Below are 24,338 nucleotides of genomic sequence, written 5' to 3'. Positions count from 1 at the left end.
ACGTCACAGTACGCCACAACAATCCCGAAGTCCCTGAGTACAGTAGGTTGCGTGTGACATGACCACTTGCGACGTCACAGTTAGCAGCCTTAGGACGGTAGTTTGCCAGTGAAGAACCGCAGCTCCACCCACGGAGTGTCGTCCGCGCCGTAGCCGCCTCTCACGCACCGTGGCGTGCGTGTGGTCCGGCGGACGTGTTCCGCTCTTTTCACGCCCCGTGCGCGCGCGGCGCTCTGCACCACCGGCGCCGGCCGGCGCGGCACTCCCGAGGTGTCGAGGACAATGGTGGTCCGGTCGGCGACGGCCGTTTTTATCGGCGATCGGACGCGGCGGACGGGGCGAGGTCCAGTCGTTGGACGGGCTGCCAGACACGCAGCGCGTAAAAACGTCCCGGCGCAGCCGCCCTAAAAACGGGCCGCTGTCACTGGCCGCTCGCCCCGCTCCCGGTCGTTTGAGCTCGGCCACTACCGGCGGGCATTTTTTGCTCCCGCTGCTACCTTTCAACCGCCGTCACCACAAGGGGCAGGAAGAGGAGCATCCGGAGCAAGTGTGAAGCGACGCCTTGGGCCGCACCCTGCGCCCCCCAGCGGCGTCGCTGGGCACTCCCCTGCCGGCGGACCGGTCGCTCGCGGGATTCACACGGAAACGCCTCAGCAGCGCTCTGACAGGAGCGTCCCCCGGTCGGTGGCATCCGCGCAGCAGCGGCCTCCAGCCAGTCACGTGAGGACATGTCGCCCGACCCGGCCTCTCAGCTGCGCCCAGCGAGCCCGCCGCCGCCGGTGCCGGTCTATCGAGGCATCTGCACCGTCCGGTCGACACGTCCGGCCGTCGCCGCCGTCACCCTCGCTGCACGTGCCGGCCGGCCGACCGACCGGCCGACCGGCGGCCCGGACGGTAAGGCCGGCCGGAATGCGCCCGCCCCGGTCGGCGGCGCCCGGTCTTGCGCTCCGACACCTCGGCGCGCGGAGCGGCGCGCCGGCCGACAGCCGGCTGTCAGCGGCCCGGCCCCCGTCCCGCCCGGAGTCCGCGGTGGGGACGGCCGACGGCCGGCGACCACCGCGACCGGCGCGGGACGGCCGCGTGCCGCTCCACAGGCCGGCACCAGCGTAGGAAGGGCGCTCGTGGGCGAGACGCGAAGCTAGCGAGATCAACGCTCTGCAACGGACCACCCGTGATGCAGCCTGGCGGAGAGCCTTATGGAATGTTGGTGTGCAGCTAACGTGCCAAGACGAACATCTTGTTATACTTCGGTGTCTTAAAATAGCGCCGATTTTGTACATTTACGGTTCACATTTGCCGGCAGGGATGTGGCCAGAACTTCGCCCAGCAGGGAGCAATCGGGGCATAGAGGGCTTCTTCAGCAGTTAACGGAATTCTTAAATGATTCCGCAGCTTTAATTCGGGGATCTTTTAAGGCTCGGTTTTGATGTGTCAATGGCGTGCTTTAATGTTTCAGAAGTCATAAGATCGTCTTAAACTAACAAAAAAAACTGGTGCCATCAGCTCCAGGGGAGCCAAAGCCACCTCCAGCGGATGGGTCACGGCCGCAAAAGCCTCCCCTTGGCCCCACTGTGTGCATGCCTATGTCTTGTAAAATGGTTACTGTCAGTGGCAGCACGCCAAATGAAACAATGCGGTCAGCTTCGTGCGTCACCAGGCCATTGTTCCAGAAAGTGCAAACACCATCAAAACAAGTCCGTATGGCCCGCCAAACTGGGGTGCAAACGCGTGCAAAGAACACAGCCGGGGCCCATCTGAGGCCCAGACCGCTGCCAGCCGAGCACCCCGGCTGGCGGCGGTCGGCTGCCAGCCTCAGGCTGCCGACTGCGGTCACCGCGGCCGCCGTCCCTGCACAGCGGCACCCGCCGCCGCGGCGCCCGGCCCTCGCGCCGGCTCCGTGCCGTCCGAGGCGTGACCCGCGACCGCGCGGCCGCGCCGCCGCCCGCCGGCGGTGATCAGAGAAGGCGCGGCGCGCCGCCGCCGGCGCCGACCGGCTCCGTTTCCCACGTGCCGGACGACAGGGCCAAGTGGGCGTGCTTTCACAGCGGCGGCGCTTGACGCCAGCTGTGACCCCTCGCCGGAGACGGCACCGGCGGTCGGCCGCGCGCCGGCATCTGCTCGACACTCGCCGACTCGCTTTAGAGAGCGCTTGATGTTTTAATTACCGACAAAGTGCGGCATAAAATTGAATTTCTGATGCAAAGCGGCCCCCTCTGGCTAGAAAGAAAGTAGCCAACGGCCGGTATTGCGCCATTAGCGAGTGATTAGCCGCTTCTATGCGGAGTAGGCCGAGTCCGATCTTTCGCCCGGACGCGGACGGTGCCGCGGAAAACGCATCGCTCGGGTCGCCTAAACGTCGTCGGTCTGGGTAATCGGCGATGATTGGACGGCGGGCGCCGGCGGCGGCGGGCCGGCGAGAGGCTGCGACAGCGACCGGCCGGCCGTTCGCCCGGTCCGTCAGACTCTGCCGTCGATTGGCGGTCATTTGTCGCCGGTAACGAGCGGCCGGTGCGGTCGGCCGGGCCGCCGCCGGCCGGCGCCGGTGGGAACGCTGCGTCTCCGACGGCGTCCGGCGCTGCCGGCGGAGACGCGGCGTGGGGTCCGCCAGCCGGCGGCGGCGGCGGGCCGCGGTCACCCGAGCCCCGTCCGGGGCCGCGCTGAGCTGCACCGGTTCCGATGGGTTAGCGTAGATTTGGATTGGATCGGATCGAACCAGAGCGAAACGGATTGGAGCGAAGCGGACAGGACCGAATCACACCACATTGCATCGGATCAGAACGGATCCATTCGGATTGGAACTGATCAAATGGAACGGGATCGGGTCGCAGTGAGTCGTTTCGGTCTGGACGTAGGAACGAAGGCATCGTGTGATCTGGGATATGAGATCGCATTGAACCGAATCGGAAAAAATGGTAGTATTTGATTACATCTTATCCGATCCGATCGCACAAAAGCGGGTGGCATCAAATCAAGCAAACTGGGTTGATCATTCTTCAGCCGTCAGACTTTAACGACACGACGCGTCAAGCAAGGCAAACGACTTTCCTCATAAACAATGGACGCATAATATGTGACGATTCCTGGGATGCCGCCCCACGCAATCCTTTAGAGCGATCGCACAATGATCTGATAACAGAAGCCTAACGGCATTCGAGGGGTAGCACCAAGAGCACGCCCCATTCGAAGGGCAGCCGGGCTGCTAAATATACATCTGCGGTCGGTCCGAGTGCGGCCGAATCACAGGGAAAATCGGCCGGTCAGCTGTAACAAGGTCACCGATGTGTGCATGCACTGAATTATTAACCAGATGTAGCTGGTTCGTATTTGGAGGCGACACGGTTCGGGAAGCGTGACTCATCACGCAACACACGCAGCTGGCCTGCGTCTGGGGGGGGGGGGGGGGGGCAGGGGGATGCTGGCACCGACAGGCTGACCTCCGCTACTCGGAGGTAACCCATGCTTGCGGGGTCAACAAACAACCAACGCTACCTTGGCCCTTGCGCAGGTCGGTATCATTCGTGTCGGAGGTCCATGTAATCAGCTGACTGTGACCTACCCTGGGCCAAATGGGACCGGGCCGCGTCCGGTGGGCCATGCCGAATACGAACCGTCGACTTCCCGACCAATAAGAGCTGATTCATGTCTGATAGACCCGCAAACACGGGACCTACAACCCGCCGGGAGACCAGTCGAGGGTGACCAGTGTCCGATCGGAGATGACACGTACGGCGGCCAGTGACCTACCTTGGGCCAGGTGGGGCAGAGCCGGTGCGCCTTCAGGCCATCCTGGTAGGCGGCCGAGAACTGGCCCAGTTTGGCCAGCGCCGCCGACCGGTTCGAGTAGAGCACATGGTTGCTGGGGTCCAGCGAGATGGCCTCGGTGTAGAGGCGCACGGCGGAGTCGAACTCGCCAGCCTGGCAGGCGGCGTTCGAGAGACGCACCTTCTCCAGGAACAACGCCTTGCTGGTGGACGATAGCTCCGAGGCGGTGTCGATCTCAACCTGTGCCGCAGACAGGGGGCGCCAGTCACGGCTGAGGCTGATTGTCTGTCATACAAGGCTCGATCTCTGTCTGTCATACAAGTCTCGATCTCCACCTGTCCAGCAGACGAGGGGCGCTGGTCACGGCTGAGGTCGGCTGTCTGTCACACAAGGCGCGAGCTTGTTATGGCTGCAGGAGAGTGTCCGCAAGATCGGGGCGCTGATCAGGGCCTTTGACACATGTCGTCGCTGCAGCGACAGCCGATCCATGCAGAGCGATGTGTGTGGCTGGAGGCCAAAGCTGGCAGCGCCTCTGGCTGTGTATGAGCAGGGTGCTCCAGAACACGGACGGAATTCTATTTTCTCAGTCAAAGACGTTTGTGAGCTGCAAACCGCAACATGCCGTCAATGCCATAAGGTGCTTAAGCTCTGTCACATCTCGTTCAGCCAAATTTAACATGCGATTTAGATGGACGGTCGAATCTGATTGAAAATTTACCTGCTAGCTGGAACCGATCCAACGCCCCAATCCCTTGTTGCAACCGCACCAATCATTGACTAAGCACTCGTCCGACTAGGAAGTGCAAGTGCTCGAATGTAACAAGCTCTTCCAAGTTTGGGGAAATGCCTCGAGTGAATGACGCCCTCGGTGGACGGCAGCGGTGCTGCCCGCATGCACGGACGCCCCACCAAGTCCGCTCGCCGTCTGTCCCGCCCTGCATTCCCGCCCCGACTGCCCAGCCCGGTCACGCAGCCGGCGCCGCCGCGCAGCTGCCCAGCGTTTCTGGAACTGCGGCTGCCGCCGGAGCAGCGCTGGAACGCACGCGAGCCGCGCCGGCGTCGCCGGAGGAGATCCGAGCGGCGCGGCGCGGCGCGGCCGGCCGTCGGCCGCGCCGCGCGTTTGCCGCCTCACACCGGCCCGCCGCGCTGCACCGGCCGCCATTAGGGCCATGAAGTGGCATTAGTTCCAGCCGGAGCCGAGAGGCGCCTGCAAACCCAACGACCCGGCTTCGGGGAAGCTCGCCTCTGCAGCCGCCTTCCCACCTGGCGGTCGCGCCGTCGGCCGGCGGCGCGCGGCGGGCAGACGGCAGCCTGTCCGTCATCGTCTGTCCCACGAACCCTAGACACTTGTCTCTCACTGAATGTTGCATTGACAGCGACAGCAGAAGGCGCTGTATGTCGCGATGTCAGTTCGCTGCCATCGAAGCCGCAGGCCGACATAGCTTTACTTGAACAGTGGTACCAGTTTCAGGTTGGGTGAACCGATCCTGCCAGGCCTTCACGTTTGCTACAAGCCAACATCTTTGTAACCACTGACCTCAACAGTATGCATTTTTTAGGAACAATAATCGTAATTCTTTTGAAGTTGAGCTTTAAACAATTTAAGGAGTTTGAACTCAACCCGCTTGACCGGGTCCAATTTCCTGCAACACAGCAACATCAGCACAATACAGCGCCTCCATTCGACGAGCGCAGTAAATGTCATGTGGGTGTTTGAGCGAAAACTTAAACCCGCTGGTATGAAGCGTTTTCGGACTTGATTGATGTCATACCCGGGCAACAAGAACAACTAAAGCGTCGTGAAATCAACTGCACCGCGTATATGAATCGAACGTATCGGATGCACGTAACTGAGTGACCAAAACACCGCCGGATCTAAGGGCACTGGCAATTACCGAGAAAACGACCAACGCTACTCTTTTCAAAACTGTTATCGAACGATGACCATAGCTGAGATAGATCGCATCAAGAGAGCGGTACAGACGTATCACAGAGCATTTCAATGCAACCAATAAGCAAAAAAAAAAATTGTGTTCTTCGCAAAGCTTTTGTAACAACCACAAAAAGTGTCAAAACAATCTTAATGTACCAATCCGGTAAGCTGAAATTACCCCGCCTGGCCACGCGCATAACCCGTCAATGTTCAGGCGACCTGACCTGAGAATCAGCGTCCGAACGCTTCGTCCCACCAATCTTCCGCTGTCAACTGCCACGCGAGACGGATTCTTCACCGCCTTGGTCAGAGTCGTGTGTATGAGCTCTCAGAGGTGTCCCGCTCCGTCAGTCTGATTCCGGCATGACCCTCGTGATGGCAGTTGACCGCTCTCACGACTGCCATCACGCCACTAATAATGTGCCTCCTATGTCGCACAGGGCGCTTTGCCGATGTAGCAAGAAGCGCCTTCAATCGCCGCTTCTTAGTCAGCTTACCAGAGGGTGAGCGATCCTTGTTTACTTTGTAATGCGCACAAAAATAAAACGCGGCCCTCTCAGAGAACATAAACACGTGCAAAATACGACCGGAACGCGCTCAGAGAAACACGCGCAAATGTACCCAAGTTGGAAGGAAGACGAATGGGCTTGACGATACTGTCCAAGATGGGACATCAACTATGACAATTATGTCATGTACTCATGAGTGATCTAGAGCTGTCGTGAATGGGTCAGGTCGTGCCCGATCGATTGAGGTGGAGCCTCACAATAACTGAAGCCGCAGTAATACCCCTTCCGGAGGGCGCAACTGGAGAATAGCGGCACCACGAGGCGGATCGCGGTGGATGTCAGCTCTCCAGGGCTGCCGACGTAGCCTCTCAGCTGGCGGGCCCGGCAGACGAGACCAGAGCTCAGCAAGACAGCCGGCTGCAGACCCAGCGCCGCCAGCCGGCCGCTCAGGCCTGCCGGTGTGCACGGCGTTGGCGTTGTTTCCCACACGGCTGGGCTGCCGAGCACGGCAGCAGTCGGCCGCGGCCAGCGGGCGTGCACACGTTCTTCTCACCGGCCCTGTTCTGAGTGCATCGGGTCGCCCGGGGGCCGCCGGGGCAGGCGGATGTGCCGCGCCGCATCGTGAGAGGGAACAAAAGCTGCGGTTTGCGACTGCACTGGCGCAGCGGGCGGGCGCGTCCCTCTAACGCGACTGTCATCCACGCTGTGGCATCGTCTTCAGTTGCCAGCGTCTCACTGGATCGCCGACGAAGGGCCAGAGAGCGCGCAGCGGCCGGCGCAGATCACGCTCCACATACCTTATCGTCGATGGCCGAGTACTTCACGGTGAGCGCCTTGTCGGCGCGGGGCCGCTTATCCATTGCGTCCGTCGATGTGCGACGTCACCGCGCGCGCATCTCACTCTTCGCCAGGTCAGTTCGCCGCTGCCGGCACCCGTCGTCACCTGCCAGCGTCCCCCGACGCCTTCTATGCAGCACTGCGGCTCCCTCGGCCTTCACTCCTCATGGCCACAAATTACGGAACGTTGGCACCTCGAGGATCATCAATCAACGCCGGAACGGCGGGCGGCGGCGCGCCGGCAGCGCCAGCTCGCCAGGCGGCCGGACGAGGAGTGACGGCACGAGCGCATTCCCTGACCGGCCGGCCCGGCAGCCGACTCCGCCGGCCAAATGGGGGCCCACAGCCGGCGGTGGTGCTCGTGGAGCGCGCAGTAAAACCGAAATGAGACGACTGGCGAGCGCCGCGCAACACTGGAAGTCCAGTGGAATCCAGTCGGGAGTGCCCGCAGCAGAACTTCGCGAAATGCGCGCGATTATTGTTATTGACCACGCCACCTTGCACAAGAGGCGCATTTTTGTGAGGCGCCGTCATCGCCACTCCAGCCTCAGTCGGCCAGCGACAGGTGCAGGGCGCCCGTGCTGTCGGCCCGGCCGGTGGTATGTCGGCGGCGGGAGGCCGTCGCTTGGTGGCCCGTGACCGTGAGGCCGAGCGGTGTGATCACGTGACCTGGGCGCTACCTGAGCGGCACTGAGCGTCCCGCGGAGTCCACCGGCCTCATAAAGGGCACAACTCAGTCCTAGATCACACTGTAGTCACTCTCCTGTACGGTGTGCCCCATGTGTTGTGCCGTCTGGGCTCGGGAATTGCAGTCACGCGTGATCGCCGCACCACCGCTAGCCACGTCAGTCACGTGATCTCCTGCACCGTCGCTAGCCATGTCAGTCACGCGATCGACGCGCTACCGCTAGCCATGTCAGTCACGTGGTCGCCACACCACCGCTAGCCATGTCAGTCACGTGATCGCTGCACCACCGCTAGCCACGTCAGTCACGTGATCGCCACACCACCGCTAGTCACGTCATTCACGTGATCGCCACACCACCGCTAGTCACGTCAGCCACGTGATCGCCGCCCCACCGCTAGCTACGTCAGCGATCTAGGCTGATGCGCTGCTTTGGATGCACATACGGGAGACCGTAACACGAGGGAATACGCCATGGCCCCGAGCGTTAATATGACCAATGTAGCTGCCGGCGCTCCATAAAAGGAGAAGGACAGCCTGCGTCACGTTCCCGAGGGAAGAATCGAATAATCGAAAAGACGAGGGAAATATCGAGTTTATCCGTCGGCCGGAACAAAGCTCTGTAGTGCTACCGACACAAGTAATGTCAGAGCGCCTGGCACCGGCGTCGGTCAAGATGCGTGGGTAAAGACCGTGCAGCCGGTGCAGTTTGTACATGGCAGAGTCTGGCACCAGCTCTCTAGGCCTTTGACAAGGTAAATTATCTCCCCATCATGGCGAAGATCTGGCGTTACCAGACCCAGCCCTCCTCAACGTGCCGCCGCCCCGCCGGTGCCTATCACTCAGCACCGACTACTTGTTCCGTGGTACCGAATCTTCCATCTCAGCCCTGCGCAGGCACGAGGCTTCCGTCGCGTAATGCACGAGCGCGGCGGAGTCGATCGGAGCTAAACTCACGACTTGGATGTACTGTTGCATGGTCTATCGGATAAAACACGAGTTTGAACGTCGTCATGACATGAACTCGCAAATGCCACGCGAGGCCTAGAGGCCAGATGCTGTTGTGGGGGGTCTTTCAGCCCAAGTGGTTCCAATCCGGTCGGAAATTTTCCTCGTGTGCCGGGCGAGATAGGCGCGAGGGATGCGGCGTGGTCAGATATCGCCGTCGGTTGTGACCACTGACCGAGATGGCGCTGGTGCGGCGAAATACCGCCAGTTACCGGCTGCCCCGGGCCACACAGGTCAGACCCGCCACTCGCTGCTGACTGTAGCGAGCAGCCAGCGTGTCAGACCGCGCCACACGCTGCTGACTAGCGAGCAGCCAGCGTGTCAGGCCCGCCACACACCGTTGACTGTAGAGAGCAGCCAGTGTGCCAGACCCCGTCACACGCTGCTGACTGTAGCGAGAAGCCAGCGTGTCAGACCCGCCACACGCTGCTGACTGTACCGAGCAGCCAGCGTGTCAGACCCGCCACACGCTGCTGACTGAAGCGAGCAGCCAGTGTGCCAGACCCCGCCACACGTTGCTGACTATACCGAGCAGCAGCGTGTCAGACCCGCCACACGCTGCTGACTGTAGCGAGCAGCCAGCGTGCCAGACCCCGCCACACGTTGGTGACTGTAGCGGGCAGACAGCGTGTCAGACCCGCCACACGCTGCTGACTGTCCCGAGCAACCAGCGTGACAGACCCCACCACACGTTGGTGACTGTACCGAGCAGCCAGCATCGCTCAACAGAAGCACGGCAGGTGCCTGGGCAAGCAAGCACACATGCCAGCGTGCGGAATTCTAATGACCTTTAAGAGCCCTCGAGCGCTCTCGATAGCTGACACGGCCACTGGTCCGCTTGCTCCAGCCATGACCATGAAAAGCCACGCGTCCCACTCCTGCCACTCCGGTCAGCGATGGTGGACGACGGCATGCACCTGTCAGCAGGACAACAGGCACCAGGTGGGCACTTCATCGGACTCTGCACCCAGTTTGGCTACATCGCCGATCGCCTTTCTGTTCTCAAGGTTGATTTGATTTTTGGGACATGGACAGGCACAAATAGCTTGTAATCAACCAGCACAATAGGACAGATCTGACTAGAAATCCTTTTTACTAGAATAAGGTGACTCAGTTTACCAAACTTTTACCAAGGTACAATGCAGGAATGGAACACGGCATTCACTGGTGGTCTTGGCCCGTTCAATTGTCTTTGCAAGATGCCGTAGTGGTAAAACATGCTGTTTAAATCAGTCGTTCGCGCGAGGCCAAAAAAAGTCCAAAAGTTGCTGTCAGGTGCTTGAACTGACACAATGCGCACTGATGTAGACATGAATATGCATTGACTGTGACCAAACAGCATGTTTAATACATCATGTGGTTTTCTGAGTGACGTGGGTATGCTGCATATCAAAAATGCCCGCGAACATATCCCTGACAACAATTCATCGCGGCTCCGGCTGCACATATTTTTGTATTTTATTAGCACAGCATGGCCTAGGCCCTACCAGGGCGAAGGGCTTGGGTATAGGAACAGGGGCGGGGGAGGGGACCATGGAGCAATGTTCCCCACGCTTTTTTCCGGGGGGGGGATGCAGCAATGTTAACTGGGCCTCCATTTTTTCAGATGTAATTTGCGTTTAGTTTACTTTTGTGCTACCTTAAATATGCATGCTGATTTACTTAGTTCACCAGCCATTTTCCACAACCGTGCTAGATCGAAGTGTTTCATGTAGGAAATGATGGTACCTTATGCTACCACGTACGGCGAATGAAGATATTAGGCAGAAAATTCCAAGTTGCTCCAGAGCCGATGGATCGGTTTTGGGTTTTCATAAAGCTTTGGCTCTTCTGCTTGACTGTTTAGCCCCTCAGCATAGTTCCATGGAGTTTAACATGTATCAGTCGAAGGCGTTTGACGTAGTCTAGCATATCAGGTATAAACTTTACTTTGATATGATGTCGAGTTTCATGTAACTTTCGGAGTTTTACGCAGGCAATATTGCTACGCTATTTACCTGACCGATGTTTTACTTCTAGGCACTTTATGAAACGCCAGAAAACCATGAGCGTTCAAAGAAGGGCTATAGGCGTTTCAGGAACGCCGTGCAACACTATGCACCTTAAGTGCCAAGCAGCGCGTTCGGCGAGTTTGTCTAGATGCCCCGATTCGGCGCCCTGTGTCATCTAGTAGGCTGTGACAAACGGCGAAGTTTGTCAGTCCCACACAAACGATATTTTGAAGAAGGTTATCGCTTTCCTTTACTAAGTGCTGCTTGTGTTGAGTCACGAAATACTTGGCAAGGTTTTTCGAAAGTGTATCAGCGTTCGCCCTCTCAACTGTGCTCAACTGCAACTGCGGATGACGATACTGCTGCTGGCGGAAGAGTGTTCCACCCATGACATTACCGACGATCCGGGTGCTGAATAAATCCCGACGGGTGAAGGTCTTGAGTGTTTCTCAGGTCCTCAATACCAGGCGAAGCCAGGTGCGAACGAATCGGTGATGTGACTCTACTCGGGGAGCTCAGTCAGTCGTAGGGGGAGCGTGTCGTGCCTGCAGTAGGAGCGCATTAAGCAGGGTAAAGTCCAGCCAGTGCATTCGTCAGTGGAGTGTTGCCAGTGCAGTGTAGTCAGTGCGGTGTAGTCAGTGCAGTGCGGTCAGTGCAGTGTATTTGTGGAGTGTAGCCAGTGCAGTCGTCAGTAGAGTGTAGTCAGCGCAGTGTAGTTAGCGGAGTGGAGTCAGTGTAATCGCCAGTGGAGTCCAGCCAGTGTAGCCATCGGTGGGGTGTAGTCAGTGCAGTGTAGTTAGTGAAGCGTGTTCAGTGTAGTCGCCATTGGAGTGTAGCCAGTGCAGTCATCAGTGGAGTGAAGCCAGTGCAGTGGAGTCAGTACAGTGTACTCAGTGCAGTGTAGTCAGTGCAGTGCGGTCAGAACAGTCTAGTCATTGCAGTGTATTTGGTGGAGTCAGTGCAATGTAGTCAGTGGAGTGCGGCCAGTGGAGTGTAGTCAGTGCAGTGGAGTCAGTGCGGTGGAGTCAGTGCGGTGGAGTCAGTGCGGTGGAGTCAGTGCAGTGGAGTCAGTACCGTGAGTATCGCAGAAAGTCAGCTGACGCGAGGTGCTCTGACCAAAGGTGCAGTGCTTCGCCACTATCCTCTGCACGAAGACCGAGTTCCGCACGCTCCGAAACGTGTAACCGCGCGGATGTGAGGAATGCAGGTAAATTTGTAGCATTAATCATTTTCTTCGGAAAGGAAAACCATCTTCTCTGGAAGTCGTTACGATGGGCCTTGTAACGAGGCCAATCTTAACGAACCGAACCTCAGGTCCAATCTGTATCCGATTGCTGTTCGTGAGTAAATAGTGGGGCCATTTCCGCCATGGTCTGTTTCCTTGTGGACATTCGGAGCAATTTGTGGCTGGTTGATAGCATTACCTTTACAATTCAGGCAGCATTTCTTTACCTGGAAAACAACGCAATAATGCCATCTCTTTCTTAGGAATTACGCGCAGCAGCATCATGACACTCAATAGATGCGTGACATCCGCGGTTGCCGACGGACGTTTTTGCTCCCAAGTCATGAAATGTTGGGATTTGGTGCACTGAAAGCAGGTTTACCTATATCCGCAAATTAAATCATCGTTGGTAGGTAATGCATTATTTACTCACCCGCGGAAGATTTTCATAGCAGTTTACTGCTCAGTCACGAATATTCAATAATGGTAGTAAGTCTTCTGGCAGCAAGATTATAATCACTCCTCGGCCAGAGCGATTTTAGAAGAGCCAGTCGCTTGTGTCTTTCAGTGAAACGGCTTCGCTGTCTCTTTAATCCACCACTGGGGGAACGTCTTTGGCTCCCTCCTCTGGGAAGAGAATCTGTGTCCGAACCACGTGTGGAGGTGAGTAGGCAACGATAAGTTTGCCGCCATTACCGACGGTTGCTGCATGTTTTATCCGCGTTATCACAAGCCTGTCGTGGCTCAGGGATAAGTTTACCGCGCAAAAACTGCGCCGTCTTGTTTTATGTCGCAATTTTGTGCGTTGCACGAGTGGCTCGTAGGCGGAGCAGTTTCCTTGAGAGAATGTTTCACGAACTACTGAGACCTTAGTCGTAATACGTAACGCACTTTCTGAAGTGCGTGAGAAGCGGCGTCCCATGTATCATCGGCAGGCCCGGGAGAGCCACGCACAATCTGCAGTCTTGCGATGTTCTCACAATGGGGATGCTTGACGCACATCTGCGCCGTTTTTGCTGCGTTCTGTTGTCAGATATTGGTGACAATACCTCAGTATGCACCATATTTGTGGTTGGTTGGAATTCAGAAGAGCCTTCAAAACCATTCCTAAAGAATCCGTGTCGTGGGTATGACTCAAGATGAGCCCTTGATTATTCACATGCTTACAGGGAATCCAAGGGAGAGAATACAGAGGACCTGCTGTGATACCGCCGAAGTTTTCATTTTCCAAGAAGCGTGACGTGCCGATAATAAAACAGCTTTTCAGCTCCCCACAAAAAGCTGCTTAGGCAACTGGCGTGGGTTGAGGTATGATGGTGGTGAGGTGCTGATGGGGGGCGGTGGGGGGGGGGGGGGGGGGCGGGAGCCAGCAGTCGCACAGTAAGATGTGGCTGTAGTCATCCGTGATCAATGATCTGTATAGGGATTTGTGATTTTTTAACATTTGCAATGCATGATAGCCCAAAATCATTGAAGTGGCTTTAGGTTAATCATGGACGGCGTATTAAACACGCCACGTTTCGAATCCGCATGAGTGACCAACCTTGTACAAACTAAGGTGTGTCATGCCTCAGACTCGATCTAAACCGAACTAGACTGTGGCCATGCAGGGTAAGGGAAACACTCAATAAATTTGAAAGTTTCAAACCAATAGTGTAAAGACAAACCTGTAAAAAGTAAAACGAAACCAAGCAGTCATATTTTCAGGTATGTACTTATTACATTGATATGAGCAGTGTTGGAAGCAAAAGACGAGGCCTGAAAGAAAACAGATTGCTCTCTCATCCAGACAAGGGCTGCATGACAACTGCATGGCTTGGCACCTGCAAACCGGACTGCCCGACAAGTCTTGCAGCAGGCAATGATGAAGGAAATTATGATCCAGTATCACATTCATCGCTCAAAGTGACAGCATGCAAAAGCACGTCTTTAAGGACTTGATGATTTAGTTATCAATTGGTATTTCACAACATGTTAAGATAAATGCTTCCGGTATGTAGCGATGATAGTCTAGGACGCGTAGACAGCCTCACTTACATGAGAGCAGCAACAAGCACCAGGGTTGTTATCTAAGTTGGGGGAAGTTGGATGGACACCAGCCATTCCGCTTCCTAGCTTGAAGCTCAACCCCCCCCCCCCCCCAATTTGACAGAAAGCTCTCCCCAGGCACCATGCTAAATAAAGAGCAAAGCAATTTTAGCGGACGAGCATGTAGACCATGGTAATTTGATACCCACTGCATGTCCATGATGAAAATGCTTGCCAAGATATGAATGCAAATGACAGGTGTATAATTCGTGTGCTGTTCTCGGTGCTCTCCAGACCAGTCTCTGGCACATCTGCATGAGTTCCGATAGTTCGAGCGGTGTTCAGTCTGCCTCTATCCAGACAGCTGTCGAGTCTAACTGACGGAAAACTCATCGTCGAGGAGGCGGAGACTGTTCATGTACATGTTCATCAAGTTGATCAGCGAGGACGACCGGCTCCTCTCGTGGGAAACATTGCATACGGTGTTCACCGCGAAGCCTGCTCATGAGAAGCGCGTCGACGCTGCCTGTCGAATCAAGATGATCATGCTCACATCTGACCTACGTTGTGGCTTTACTCAAAGTTTCCCGAAATTCCTCGGTGGTGAAAAAGGTATGCCGGTGTATACTTGGTGCCCCTTGCTGACGAGAGTTGGCTAGGGGTGGTTGCACGGTCTGGTACACGTGAATTGCAGTAGTGAACCTGGGGCGGGTTTGGTTGTGCACACTCATGTTTAGGTCATGTTACAGCTGCCAGCCACGGAAAAACTACTGGTATCGACGCCATAGTTTCGTGCCTTTCAAGAACGATCAGTGTCTAAACTATAACTGTTAATTGCGTTGAAGACACAGTTCACTGATACACGTCTTTTGTGATACATGTTGGTTGGCAAATGAGTGTTTACAAACTATGTCAAAACGCCAAAAGGGTGGTATGTGATGTCACTAGTCCACGTCATAATTATACTCATACGTGTGGTAGTGTGGGATTTTGCGTACGCTGAGTTGAGCAGACCTTTAAAAAACAACTTTTCCTGAGTGCAAACGGCGATTTGTTACTTAGCCGTGCGCACAAAGATGACAGCGCATAGGTTAGTATGTAGACATGCAACAATGCCATTTATGGGCCTCAGTGTGCCGTAAGTAATTTTGTTTGCCGTTTGCCGTGAAAGGAGCCGTAAATAAGGCAGAAAGGAGTCGTCAATATCATGTTTGAAAACTAATCCGATCCAGCCGGAAATTTATAAATGAAGTTGCACCGTCCCATACCGTCCAGCTGATGGAACCAGACAAGAACCTCGCAGCAGAAGTTAACACAAAATGAAAGGATCACGTTCCAAACCGTGGGCATCTTTTTCTCTTAACTCGCAGTCAGGGAGTACGCGTTAAGGGCTCACCTGCATGGTGGGAATAAAATTCACTCCCAACATAAAGGCATACACGAGAATTTACCCTTACGTAGAGGACATATAAAACGGGTCACCCTTCTAGTAATAGTTAACGTTAAGGGTGACTGCCGGCGCCCATAGGCGGATCCTGGGGGGGGGGGGGGGGGCACGGGGCCATGCCCCAAAGACCTCTGAGAGTACGTTTTGCCCCCCACCCCACCCCCGAATATCTCCAGAACTTCATAAGATTTTCGTCTACTCACCGTCTGTTTAAACTTAAGCTGTTTCACCTGTTTTGCTTTAACTTCTGTTTAAGATTCAAAAGCATTTCGATGCTTTTTCGGTTTTGAATGGTGTCCCTTCTAGGTACTCGCGAGAGGCACCATGCACTGGACCTCAGGATCCCACACCAGCCAGCTGGCGACGAACGGTTGGCCCCCGCCCCCAAAATAAAACAACTCTAGGCTAGATCCACCCCTGCCGGCGCCATTGGAAAAGAAATGGGTTAAACTCCATGGCGGGAGTGACGTAGATGGTTGAACACCTGAGAGAGGAGTACTGACTCCTGTTGGAGGGGTGACTGCACCCATGGCTCGAGAGCAAAATACGTCTGTGTGCCATTCCTCCCAGAGCCTGCAGCTGAGTATTTACCCGCCATCGTGGCGTAAATCCGTTTTCAGTGCTCGCCTCTATTTTACGCTACCGCACACTGGTGCTGTTTTGGCGCGGCAAGTAACAAGTTGAATGTTCAAAGTAAATATTTAAGTAACCATGGCTACTTCAAAGTATTATCTACACTGACGTAAAGTACATCTTTGAAGAAGCATGATTACTTTAAAAAAATTCTTTAAACACTCAACCACTTAGGTGCCAACACAGGACCAGTGTGTGGTATGTTAAATGAAGAGATGGGCACTTACACCCAAAAGTGATAAAAGCTATTGCATTTAAAACTTTGCGACATTACTCTTAAGGATGACTGAGTAAATGTTTTGACCTTGCTTTTCTTTCTCGCTGCCCTGTGTGTTAGCGACCCTGTATGAGAAGGTAATCGAACTATTCCCTTAAATTGTGATGATAATGAGAATTTGTTTTATATCTCCTGTCGACCCTCGGTAAAGCGCCTAGCCTGCACTTTTTCTGTAGGTTGTTCTACACAAAAAATCGTTGAGTTGGCTTGGTATGACCCCACCAGTTTATTGCGAAGGACAAGGTGAAAGTGAAAGTGATACTCGGTTGCAGGGTTAGTTCAGAAGGGCAACCGTGCACTGAATAGACATCTCTTACCGTAGGCTGCTGATTTGTATGTTTTCGACGGCCATTGAGAAGAACCCGGCGACTCCGACGGCGACAGAGGCCACCGCTGCCATGTCAAAATAGGTACGGGGATCACGTGACCGGGAGGGGGGGGGGACGCCTGGTCTGTATGGCGGGACTGCATGGCACCTCTCCATTTGTGTCACATGACCATGTAAACCCTGTGGCAAACGCTGTCCCTGCGGCGTCAATGGAGCTGACCTGCACTGAGCTGTAGGGCTTCCAACACTCGGCTTTGTTGAGGACAAAGGCGGGTCCATGATCCGTTCTTCATTGTGAAAGTCACATGTGGAATGTGGTTGTGCAGCGTGCCGTTTACCGATAAAACTAAGGCTATATTGAGCACACTTGCACGGACACTCCCATCGTGCTGTTTGTTTCAGTTGACATTGATCTTGATGTCAGGCGAAGACCAAAGCCATCTGTCGCGGTCAATGGTCAGTGACAGGCCATGGAGGTGGCAACAAATCCCAGTCAGACACCTGGACCAGAAAGATCGGCCAGGTCCCTGTAGACCTTCCCGAACGGGGACAGTTGGCAAATGCAGCCCTAATCCGATAATGGCTATTCAGAAACGGGTGCCGTCGAATTTCATTTTTGGAAAACGAAGGCAGCATTTCAGATTAACTGCTCTAAAATGCAATGAAAATGCTTACCCGAGCCCATGCCATACAAAGCGACCTTGCTCAAAAGCGGAGTGCTTTCCAAAGTTGACAACACAATACGTGTCTTTTTCAGTAACGTATGATTCTTAAAAAGAACATGGGTTATTAGTGTTCAAACCGCTTTCTAAGTTTATTCAGGGCAGGATATATGCTCAAAATGAAGCAGCACAATGCCAGAGGCTTGAAACCGTTACTTCTTCCTTCAAAAGACCTGTAGTTCAGCCAGGTTAGGCTTAGGGAACAAAACCTGCAGCCCAGCTATGCGTAGCCCAAGCCCAGTTGGCGCCCTGTCAGAACCCAGCTGGCGCCCTGTCAGAGCCCGGCTGGCGCCCTGTCAGAGCCCAGCTGGCGCCCTGTCAGGACCCAGCTGGCGCCCTGTCAAAACCCAGCTGGCGCCCTGTCAGAGCCCAGCTGGCAACGTGTCAGAACCCAGCTGGCTTCCTGTCAGGACCCAGCTGGCGCCCTGTCAGAACCCAGCTGGTGACGTGTCAAAACCCAGCTGGCGCCCCGTCAGAACCCAGCTGGGCATCCTGTAACGGCCCACTCAATCTGCCCGCCTGGGGCCCGACAGGGGCCGCGATAAAATCCTGGCTGGAAATGGATGTTTCCAACCTGCTTAAAGCAAGTACGGGGTGAACAAAAACAAACATTTCAAATGACTCCTTCAGTTCTCGGATGCCAACGGCTGGATCCCGAACGACCGTGCCCTTTTGTAACGTCGGCCGTGTCCTTTTGTAACGCCAACCGTGCCCTTCTGTAACGTCAGGCATGCCCTTTTCTAACGCCGACCGTGCCCTTTTGTAACATCGGCCGTGCCCTTTTGTGACGTCGACCGTGCCTTTCTTAAGCGTCGACCGTGCCCTTTTGTAACGTCGACCGTGCCCTTTTGTAGAGTGGCTGTGATACTGCGAAGTCGCCCCCGGGCCCAGAGAACATTAAACTCGTGTTCACATCATGGTTGCGACTCCCATCATCACGTGCTGATGATGGGGCCCGGACCACAGTAACTTCGCGGTGGAGGGCGCAACATCCCGCTGTAGGACAGCGCCAGACTGCGGAGGGCAGCGCCAGACCGCGGAGGGCAGCGCCGGACTGCGGAGGGCAGCACCAGACTGCGGATGACTGTGGAGCACCAGACTGTGGAGGGCAGCACCAGACCGCGGAGGGCAGCGGTATCCCGGTTACACACAGCGCCACCCTCGGCGCCGTCGACGGCTCGGGCGGCGGCAGCGACCGGTCCACGCACGCAGCAGGGCTGGGCGGGGTCACGGCAGGCGCACCGGGCGGCCCAGCACGCGAGGCGGACCGGCCCGGCCGGCCGGCAGCCGCCACCCGCCACCCGGCGTCTCAGCCGGTCGGCCCGTCAGCCTGCGAGGCGCGCCCTGCGCCGGCTGGGGCGCGCCTCGCGCCGGGTGGGGCGCGTCTCGAGCAGCTGGCCGGTGTCGGGCGGCCGGGGTTCAGTCGACAGCCGCCTCTCAGCCGGCTGGGCGGACTCGTCAAGCGGCGCCTCCGCCGGCAGCGGCCGACCCGGCGTCAGGCCTGCTCCTGACGCCGGCCCCGCCCCGCCTTGCTCGGCTCCCCTCAGCGGACCAAGACAACCGTCCGGCTTTAATGCCCCAGTGCTGCAGGACGCAGAGGTGATGGACGCTCAGCCAGTCGCTGTGCATGTCAGCGAAAACTCGTCGCGTGGGCTGAAACACGCACTCGCTCCCCAGCGTAACAGGCACGTCCTCTGCTCCGGCTCACATTTGCACAGTGCCGACCACGGCCACACGAACATGCCCGAACCACGCAAGCCTCTACCATCCAGGTACTATCCGTGCGGAGCGGGTGAAGGAGCAGCACCTAACGGTTCTAAAAGCTGGTTTGACCCGGGGAGCTCATTCCACTGCATCGCCACGCTGTGAAGTGTGGCGATGCCTTCGACTGATAGCAGATGAACTGCGATCACCTTCACATAAATATGGCGAAGCAATCACCAACCGCAAGTGTTGACGATGCCGCACAGTTTCAGCCTGCTGCATAAACATTGTAACGACATCTTAGGCCCGAAAGTGCTGAGTTTATAGACGAAAATCTGGCATCACCGACGCAAATTAACATCGCACATACGGGCAACAGCGACTTACCTCTGTGAAGTCTCTGAGAGACATGGTCGGGCCGCGAAGCTCACATGATTCGAATGCCGCTCACGCGATTCTGCCCCACCAAACCGCCCGTCGAACATCACCGGCGTGCATCTTTGACACCCACGACCTCCCTGCCCAAAACTCGTCGCGCAGCGCCTGTGCCGACATGCCCGAGGCGGCCAGCCGGTGCTGCCCTCTACAACAACGGCTGTTCAGCGGCGCAGCATCGCCGAGCCTTTGGAATTCGGCGGGCCGACCACCGGGTCAGGCCATCACACACTGTTGCAGCATTAGCAGCACGGCGACGCCGCCATTACCGCCGCATCTGATGCTGCAATAACGAACACCCCGGCCCGGGCAGGAAGGCTGGTTATTTACGGGCGACCATCGCGCAGCCGCGGGCCGGCCGCCCCACATCAATCAGGCTTAAATGAACTAATTCCTGCGCATGCGCATTCTGCAGCATCGGCAGCACGACTCGGTGATTTAAGGCGATCCGCGTTTCCGGGTGTTTCTCAAGCCGTGGCCGCTCCTCGCAGCGGACGCTCTTGGTTTTCCCGCGAACGTTCGCTCTGGTACGATGTTTGGCTGAAGCCAGTCGAGTCATGTAAGCGACGTCGATTCTGTGATGAACCACCGGCGAGTAGTTTGGTTTTTGGGAAGATTAACAACTTATCTTTCTCGTGACCAAAGGATAGAAGGATGATCCCCTTATTATGGCTGAGAATGATTGGGCCCGGTGTTTGCCAGCAGTCTTAACTCGGGCGTCGGCTGACCAAATTTGGTAAGAGCTGACCGATCTCCGCCAAATCCTGGCATGAATTTGAAACTCCTCTTCACGTGGATCGCTAAAGTATGGCAACAAACTAGCTTGTGTAGGTTTCCTCAGTTTAAAGACGACGAAGTTTGTGCGCTTTGCTCTTTCCGAAGAAAATCGTCGATAACTGGAACACCCAACCAGCTTCGTCACGGCAGTTGGTTATGCTGCCGTCGATCCACAGGGCAGGATCGGCCGCCAGGCCCGCCAGCGGTGGCGGAGCGCCAGCCGACGGCCGGCTCATGCTCCGGCTGGGGCACCGCGGGCTGAACACGTCCGGGCACCAGTCGGCGGTTGGGGCACCTCCCGGCACCGGTCGGCGGCTGGAGCACCTCCCAGCACCAGTCGGCGGCTGGAGCACCTCCCGGCACCAGTCGGCGGCTGGGACACCTCCCAGCACCAGTCGGCGGCTGGAGCGCCCCCCCCCCCCCCCCGGCACCAGTCGGCCGGCTGGGGCACCTCCCAGCACCAGTCGGCGGCTGGAGCACTTCCCGGCACCAGTCGGCGGCTGGGGCACCTCCCAGCACCGGTCGGCGGCTGGAGCACCTCCCGGCACCAGTCGGCGGCTGGGGCACCTCCCGGCACCAGTCGGCGGCTGGGGCGTGCCCGGACCTCGCTAACTCCGCAGAGCTTCGCATTGGTGTACGAACGCCGCGGCTGCGGAGTAGACGGTGCTGCGGCTGGGGAGTGGGCGGCGCGGCGCGGCCGCCGCTCGTGTGACGCTTCGTCCGTCCGCAAGGGGATAACCAAGCTCGAGTATGGTTACTGCTCCCGGGTTACAGCTGAAGGGGGGGGGGGGGGGCATAGCAAGTCGAGGTTCTTCTCACACTATTATCGCCATGTCACGACGCCAGCTTTTCCGCGCCAGCTCCGCCAAACACATGCGTTAGGGTAAAAGTATATTTCCTCTTAGTTTTGTACAACACCGAATTACGTCGTAACTTACCGGAAATAGTCAAATTGTTATGAAAACGCTTATCCTACTAGACGTATCCTAGGTGTAAGGCGTTATCCGGCGGTCTGTCCGGACCAAGGTAAGCGAATATACAGGCGCGCGCGCGTCAGCATTAATACTGCCCCGAGCGACCCGGAGTGCGCCTGTCCGGCCGCCTTCGCATGGCCTTCCCTGGGCAGCTTCACTCGGATCATCTTCAGCTAACACTCAGCAGACCAGGCCGCCCCTGTCAATAACTATCAGACGGTATTCGGCCACGCCGAGCAGCCTCACCGGCCGCCCTCCGCTGGCGAGGAGATCACCGGCCACGTGACTCCCAGACGACCTGCTACTGACCGCGCGCGCCGCCGGCGGGCCACCCTCCACCGGCCCACACACAACCCGTCGCGTGCCGGCCGGTCCGGCCGGGGCGCGCCGTTCCGATGACCTCGCGCCGACGCCGCGGCCGTCCTCGGGTCGGCAGGGCCGCGTCGCCGCGCACACTGCCACTCTAGTCGTGATATGTTGGGCGCTGACTCTCACACGAAGCGGGCGGCGGCCGCCGCAGCACCAGGTTATAGTGGTCATATAGGCACGCACAAATCACACGTCACTACCAGACGGACGCTGCACCATACATCTCCTCCGGGCCGCGCGGCGCGAGCGCGCGCGCCCGCCGGTCGACACCCGCGGCGCCTCCGGTCCGGGGACGCTCGGGCCGCCTCCGCCCACCCGCAGACCGCGACAGCCGCGCAGTTAAATGGCATACGGACGAGAAGCAGCGCGGCCGAAGCGCGCCGGCGCCGGTCGGCGTCGGCGTCTTCGGCGGCCGCGGCGACTCTAGGTGTGGCCGGTCCGGTAGGAGCGGCTCGTGTTGCTCATGGTGATAGTCTTCTCGACGCGCTGAGAGCTCTGCGACAGCATTTGCTCGGCCGAGGCCAGCGAGCCGAGCGGGTCGCCGCCGCGCGTCACAGACGTGCTGTGGTGGCTGCTGCTCGACTGTGGGCGGCCGGGGGCTGGGTCAGACGGCGAGGCTGGGTCAGACGGCTGGCGACGGGGCCGGGGATAGACGGCTGGGGCCGGGGCCGGGTTAGACGGTTGGGGACGGGGCCGGGTCACACAGTTGGGGAGGAGGCCGGGTTAGCCGGTTGGGGAGGAGGCCAGATCAGATGGCTGGCGACGGGGCAGGGTCAGACGGCTGGAGACGGGGCAGGGTCAGACGGCCGGGGGACGGGGCCGGGGTCACACGGCTGGCGAGGGGGCCGGGTCAGACGGCGGCAGCAGCGCGCGCAGAGACGGTTCGGCCGCCCAGGGACCTGGCCGCTGACACTTTCGCGGCCCGCTGCTAACAATCGACCGGACGCCAATTAATGACAATGTGATCAGTGAGAGCCCGCTGCCGTCTGCAAGCCGAACTTTTTTACAAACCCTGGCAATACGGGCCGAAACTATTCAAGTCGCTCAGAAGGGAGCAGTCATCTAAGCCTGACGTCACCTTGCGTCACGCGCGCGCAGCGGCTGCACTGTGGCCAGTCACTGACCTTGTTGAAACTGCTATTCTGACTGCTGGGTCCAGCGAAGCTCTTGAAGTGCTTGAGGGACTCCGAGAAGCTGGGTCCCTCGGTGATGGAGCTGTCCATGTCGGCGCCACGGTCCGCCGCCGGGCTGCCAACACGAGCGGGTCAGCTCAGGTCAGGTCAGGTCAGGTCAGGTCAGGTCAGGTCAGGTAAGCTCATTCCAGCTCTGCTCACCTCAGGTAAGGTCAGTTCATGTCAGATCAGCTCAGCTCAGCTCAGGTCAGGTCAGATCAGGTCAGATCAGGTCAGGTCAGGTCAGGTCAGGTCAGCTCACCTCAGCGAACGCCACGAAAGCTGGCAGGAACGGACAAGAAGTGAAGTAATAGGCGGGGTCGGGATGAGGTGGGTGAGGCGGGTGGGGTGCGGGTGGTGAAGGTTGAGAGGGCGTCACATAACTCAAGACACGAGATCACGGCAAGCTTCACAAAGACCTCTACGCTCCGCAAGCACCACAAACGCGCCGATCCCAGACGGGGCAGCCGCCGGCGCCAGACACCCCCTTCCCCGCCGACCGCGGCGCGCCGCCCCGCTCCCACGGGGTGCCCAGCCGAGAGCCCGGAGCCGGGCCGTGGCGCGCACCTGGCCGTGGAGCGTTCGATGGTGAGCTTGGCCAGCCCGCCGGCCAGCCCAGCCGTGCCGTCGCCGCCCGGCTGGTTCACGGCGAACTCGCGGGTCACGCTGTACGACTTCTTGCTGAGCGTGTTGCCGGGCGTCGACTGCGGCGTCGAGTGCGCCGACGACGTGGTGTAGCTGACGTTGCGCGCGCCGTTCGCCTCCTGGCGGGACGTCTCGTGGCGCGACGAGTCGTACCTGGCGGCCGGCCGGCGGGCGCGCGTTAGCGGACGGCGCTGGGACGGCGACCGCTGGCGCGGGTCGGCGGGGGCACGGGCACGCAGGCGCCGGATATCTCGGAACACACAGGAGTCCCGGCCACTCCGGACCAACGAGGCACTCCCGACCATCAGCGGGTCAGAGGCTTACGTGTCATTTGTCACAGAGATTAAATAGTAAAAAAAAAACAGCGGAAAGCTCGTTCATGACGCATATCGACACACCACGTCTGAGCGCTTGGGCATTGCAACACGCCGTAAACACATACTACACCGTGCCCCATCAAACAACATGAAGTGTAACTACGGCCCATACAGTCCTAGCGCCGGCCGGAAGTGCAGACCGCCACTGGCGGATCTCGAGCGACTGCGAGGGGCGCTCTGGCCGGCTCGACCCACACTGGAGCCGCGCCCACCGCGCAGTGCATCCCCTCTGGGCCAGGCGGGAGTGAGCGCACCTGGTGGAGCTGTCGTAGCCGCTGAGGTAGCCCTCGCCCTCGCTGTCGCCGCCCTCGCCGTACTTGGCGCGACGCAGGGCGGCCAGCTTCAGGCGGGCGTCCTCGAGCTCGCGCTCCTTCCTCAGCACCTGGTCGCACGTCGGCGGGTCACGCACAGCGGCAGCCCAGCGGCGGCGGCCGGTCACACACACCGGCGCTGCTCAGCCGAGCCCACGCCCGCGGCATCGGCCGCAGCTCGGCCTCGCT

General features: G+C 57.9%; 2 protein-coding genes across 2 annotated transcripts in view; both read right to left on the bottom strand.

Moving 5' to 3' along the window:
- The window catches only part of LOC119099157 (tetratricopeptide repeat protein 28), a gene marked incomplete at its 3' end in the record, with an annotated part of 28,908 nt that extends 21,742 nt beyond the window's left edge, over window positions 1-7,166 (bottom strand). The window contains 2 exon segments of the mRNA XM_037222262.1: window positions 3,745-4,002; window positions 7,002-7,166. Of these exon segments, the coding sequence (XP_037078157.1) occupies window positions 3,745-4,002; window positions 7,002-7,064 (321 nt within the window).
- Window positions 7,167-21,179: 14,013 nt separating this feature from the next.
- The window catches only part of LOC119099444 (talin-2-like), a gene marked incomplete at its 5' end in the record, with an annotated part of 32,603 nt that continues 29,444 nt past the window's right edge, over window positions 21,180-24,338 (bottom strand). The window contains 4 exon segments of the mRNA XM_037222600.1: window positions 21,180-22,226; window positions 22,769-22,892; window positions 23,384-23,614; window positions 24,093-24,220. Of these exon segments, the coding sequence (XP_037078495.1) occupies window positions 22,068-22,226; window positions 22,769-22,892; window positions 23,384-23,614; window positions 24,093-24,220 (642 nt within the window).

The sequence above is a fragment of the Pollicipes pollicipes genome, unplaced genomic scaffold (assembly GCF_011947565.3).
Source record: "Pollicipes pollicipes isolate AB1234 unplaced genomic scaffold, Ppol_2.1 Scaffold_4740;HRSCAF=5597_pilon_pilon_pilon, whole genome shotgun sequence".
Classification (NCBI taxonomy): Eukaryota; Metazoa; Arthropoda; class Thecostraca; order Pollicipedomorpha; family Pollicipedidae; genus Pollicipes; species Pollicipes pollicipes.
This window is presented reverse-complemented; position numbering and strand designations above follow the sequence as displayed.